Source organism: Plasmopara halstedii (genome assembly GCF_900000015.1).
Source record: "Plasmopara halstedii genome assembly, contig: Scaffold_2386, whole genome shotgun sequence".
Classification (NCBI taxonomy): Eukaryota; Oomycota; class Peronosporomycetes; order Peronosporales; family Peronosporaceae; genus Plasmopara; species Plasmopara halstedii.
Genome location: NW_020189293.1, coordinates 294,806 through 299,566, shown reverse-complemented (window position 1 = coordinate 299,566; position 4,761 = coordinate 294,806). Strand labels below are relative to the sequence as shown.

The following is a 4,761-nucleotide window of genomic DNA, read 5'->3' as shown; positions in this document are numbered from 1 at the left end:
TTGCCATGAAGTACTCTGGAGTCATAATCTCAATCCATTTCTCCAGTAAATTACGCACCCCTTCTAGAGTATGCGGTAACTTGAACACATCTAGCGTCAGACCGATAGACGCCCAGTCACCCAGCAAAATTTGGTCCACACGCAAAGCTGATCGAAAGTATTTTCGTGACCAAGAAGGAGGTGGAGTGTTCGTAGCCGGATCACCGAGCCAGTGACGAGCTTCTTCTGGTTCAAAAGGGATGTTGGTCATCACTGCGTACTTAAGTCCCGAGAGACGAAAGACCGTGTCGACGTATTCTTCAGGGTCCTGCAGCTGAAACCATTTTTGAATGGCTACAATATCGCGCTTGGCCACAAGATTGTCGAGACCCAATAAGTGTAGCGTCGTCAATACACCACGACACGCTTCAGACACGGGCGAGCGATCAACAAACAAATGCTGCCAGATCATTGTGGCCTGTTCTTCCTTCGAATACAAATTAAGCTCTTCTACTTGCAACTGGGATGTCTGCAGAAACTCGGCCACAAGGTAATGGTACGTAAGCAATTCGTTGATGCCCCAAAGCATGAGTTTGCCATGACTTGGAGGGAACAAATGCGTGTGTACATCAATAATTTGGACGCTTGCCACTGCTTCACGTACAAAATTCGCCACTTCTTCCTTCGAACTAAGATATTCACTTATGTTGTCGTTGCGTAGGACGTCCTCCAATGTTTCCAGAGCTGTTTGTTTACCAGAGATAAGACGCTGATACAGAGAAGCAACATCAGCAGCGAACGAAGCATACACGTCATTTGTAAGGTCAAAGCCTTTAACAGACCCAAGTACACTGGCAATAGCTACACCGACACCACTCGACACTTCGAGCGAAATCCGTGGATCGTCGTTGCGGCTCTTAGTAGCTTCCAACACATGGTGACTCGCATGCCAAAGCAAGCGAGCAACTCGTCCATTCTCACCATCATCAAATTCATATTTACCTGTAGATAAGTTTGCTGTGAGTCCAGTATCGTAGTAATAATTTCTTTCTGATAGTGAAAAACTCGGTGCGATGTTTTGTACGGGATCCATTTGACCCACAAAAATTGTTGACGCCGTACGTTTCGAGTCAATTTGCGACGGTGTGAGATAGCGCAATGTAATTGCTGTTGCAAATGCCATAACATTACTTGGACGGTATTTGTTGTTGTGAGCGACGTTGACATTGACCGAATTCAATAAACGCACGTAAAGTCGCAAAAGTGCATTCTGTGAGACCCAGAAGTTGTCAAGTCCAAGTTGGGGGTGTTTCATACGCACAAGCCACTCAGCGTAGAAATTTCGAGCCTCTTGCTCGGCCACATGACCAGCTAGTAATGCTGGCAAAAGATCTTTTTCAAACAAAGCATCGAGATACTCGCTGACAATCGGAAAGCGTTGAAATTGATTAGCTGTACGTTGACGAGAAAGGGCTAATAGATGTACCATGGCTGAATTGATAGCGTTGCCAAGCGAAAACTTAAGCAAATAATCCTTTGCTATGTCCGATTTGCTTGTACGCACGTGAACACCAGGGACTTGACCAAGACTGTTGACATCCAGAACGCCATGTAAATCCTCAATTGCAAGAACTTTGGCCGGCAATGGCTCAGTGAGAGGCACAAGCGGGTCTCCAGTCCGATGGTTGGTGATGCGATCAACCATCGTATTGTGAAAATGTATATTGTTGTCTAGAAACTGACGAAAATCAGCAGACTCATCCCTCTGGACCCAATCTAGCTCTAAAACGAGTTTCTTGATATGGTCACCATTGTTTGGAAAATTGTCCGAATTGATGATCGAGATGTCATTGTCTAGAAAAGTAGCGACAAATGAGAAGGTTGATCGATAAGTATCTAAACCTTTGTACCTTGAATACTAATCGATGCAGCTTGCAAAAACGCAGCAAGATCTTGAATTGCCTGAGAACCGGACTGCAGACCCGCTTCAGTGACGCCAAAACCGATATATTTAAGCTGTGGGAGTTTGTTCGGGAGCTTTAGAAACGCCGCACGGCCCTCGGGAACACCCAGTGAGCCCACCGCTGTGTTAAGATACATAAAAGATTGCTCAATATCAGCTCAACTCAATTGACTGTAGCGTATATACCTTCCAGCTCGATAACAGTCGTATCCTTTTGACCGTCTGGTTTTATAGTATCTACCTCGTACTTGCCCTCTGCAGCGGCACAAGCTGATGCAAAGCTCGTGCCACGGGTCTGAGCCACAATGACACTTGAATCAAGAGATCGAAAGATTGGAACTAGTACGGCCCGCTAAACGAAGAACCAATCAAAGTGTGATTGACATGCAATACGTAATGAATCAAATAAAGCGTACCATGAAGCGGCCGCTGCCGATGCAGACAGCACGCGTGTTGGTGGAAAAGGTGGAGCTTCGGAGAGGCTCAAACATGACAACGTATCTTTGCTCTAATGGTTTAATATAGAAAGAGATCCAAAGCTACCCGACCCGCCGCCCACACACACACGTATATTTGCTTAGAATCTATTATTTTCATTCCGTCAAAACGACAGATTCTAGCTTTACACTTTAAAAAAAACATATTGTATATAAGCCTTTGAGTCGATTCATTACATTGCCGGTGTATTCAAGAGCCCCTGAGGCATGTCTAGCTGATTCCAGAGAACCAAATTATGGTGTGCGTACACTTTACAATTTTGTTACAATGACCTCTTGGATTTGAGCCATAGAGTGCAACAGTTTTATCTCAACGAAGTTGAGCAGCAGCCATGGTTTGATAAGTTTTTAAACTTGGTATAAATGGATGTCGGGGAATGAGTCCCAATCACAAATAGAAAGGTTTATTTAACACCTGCTTTAGTTGATCCCGTGACACACGGTATACAATTAAGAAATTATTTCTGGGTTCGGCTTCAGCACTCAGCATGATGGAGGCACAGGCGTCCCCGTAAAGCGCGATAATACCTGAAACGCTTTATCATTCGGTGTGCGCCAATCAGCGCACAGTAAACCGTCTGTGTCACCGCCATTCGGGTTAACGCACCAGAAAATAACTCCATCAATACGATTATGTTGAACATACTCAGCAAACCGCTTTTGCCAGCTCCAGTCTTTTCGATTATCAAAACGACCACCCCATTCGCCAATCACCAGCGGTACCCTAGCTTCTCTTTTTAAATATCCAAAGTGAGAATCCCAGACGCAAGGCATATTGTGTGGAAAGTCTTCTGCATTAAAATACGGTTGATTCGCAACTGCAGGTCCATAAGTATGTGGACTATACACAAGACGATTGTCTACGCACAGCTCAACCGGCAATTGGCCAGCTGCTTGTAGATTTTCACCCCAAAAGCAAGGAACATCGTGTCCTGGATTATACTTTGTCGTCTGCACCCCTTCCACAAAGATAAGCCAGCGAGGACACAAAGTCAACACCTGGTCAGCTAATCTCGTCGCAGCGAGTCTCCAATCTGTCTTGACATTTCCTGAGCCCCATGTCGCTTCTCCGTGTGGCTCATTGTTCAGATCAGCGCCAATCACATTCCATTTGTTCTTATACCTCAAAGCTAGCGTTCTCCACATCTGTTCTACTATATCTTGAGTGCAATCCTGTTCATCGTCGTACCACAATGGTGGGATTGATCCAGCAGGCTGCATAACGTGGGCGTCCAGCAATACCAATAAATTATGATGCTCAAGCTCGTTCACCACATAATCCAGCACATCCAAGTAGAGCAGTTCACGCTCTTGAAAAGTCTCGAGCAATTTTGTCTCATTGCCCATCTTGTAACGATCAACTTCAATATTGTTCGTCACTGCAGCCACTGCTAACGGTATGCGAACAAGGTTAAAGTTGTTTGCGCGAAGCAATTGCGCCACCATTGCTAAAGTCGTGGAATCAGGGCCACCCCAGAGCCCGTGGGGTACGCAGATATCACTTTCCATACCAAAAAAACTCGCACCTTTCAAAAAGAAAGGCTTATCATTGAGGCAAATGCCGCCTAGGGTGGCCTCGAAGCACAGCGGCAATCTCATTCGTGCTAGATCTGATAACACTAAAGCTCGGAATTGACGAAATTCTCAAGAATAATATTCACTTAAATGCGACAAGTGGATGATACCACACAGGTAGTACATGGATGGAAATCATCTCAAAGCAGATTATATGTAACGGGGTTACACTTATCCTGGTGACAGGTGTGTGTGTCACACGAGATGTGCATGGCGAAAACAAGAAAACGTAGTTATGCATGTATTTTATTTATTATATATATTCAGGATATTTAGAAAAATCTTATCATTTAAAATTAGAAAAAATAGAAATCAGTTTTGGATTTTTAACCGAAGAGTCAATTACAAGCGCATTGCGATCCGCTAACTCGTACTTGTTCCAACTGACCTAAATTACGCTTTCTTAAGCGCTAAACTACGGCAGCCCCGCCGCACTTGGTAGCACTTGCAATCAATCTACACCTGAGTCGTTTAGAATGATCCTCTGTGAGACCCAGAGCATGCAGGACGGGCTTAACAAGCTTATCTCCTTGCTTGGCCCTGAGGGCGTGCAACTCCTTGTAGCGCATAATTCCGAGACATTCGGTGCGCGTCTAGAGGCATTTTCAAGTAACGAAAACGCGCTGCTACTGCAGCAGAAGATGTCTGCATCATTTGCGTCTATGACGCCACCGTTGGTGACGGATGATTTTCCCCGCCTGAAGCCGCTCATGGTGAGCGTTAAGGTCTTTGAGTGGAAGGATGGAA

The 4,761-nt window shown here is 45.1% G+C and overlaps 2 protein-coding genes across 2 annotated transcripts in view; both read right to left on the bottom strand.

Annotated features, from left to right (window-relative positions):
• Positions 1–2,433, bottom strand: part of PHALS_03515 (hypothetical protein F442_21222) — a gene marked incomplete at both ends in the record, with an annotated part of 2,471 nt that extends 38 nt beyond the window's left edge. The window contains 4 exons of the mRNA XM_024717738.1: positions 1–1,833; positions 1,890–2,063; positions 2,129–2,294; positions 2,359–2,433. The exon at positions 1–1,833 is cut by the window's left edge and continues 38 nt beyond it. Of these exons, the coding sequence (XP_024583207.1) occupies positions 1–1,833; positions 1,890–2,063; positions 2,129–2,294; positions 2,359–2,433 (2,248 nt within the window). The remainder of the gene's footprint in view (positions 1,834–1,889; positions 2,064–2,128; positions 2,295–2,358) is intronic.
• Positions 2,434–2,922: 489 nt separating this feature from the next.
• On the bottom strand, positions 2,923–3,885 carry PHALS_03514 (cellulase (glycosyl hydrolase family 5) subfamily protein; the record flags this gene model as incomplete). The annotated part of the gene is made up of 1 exon (XM_024717737.1): positions 2,923–3,885. The coding sequence occupies one exon, from the start codon at positions 3,883–3,885 to the stop codon at positions 2,923–2,925; it is 963 nt and encodes a 320-aa protein (XP_024583206.1).
• Positions 3,886–4,761: the final 876 nt, after the last annotated feature.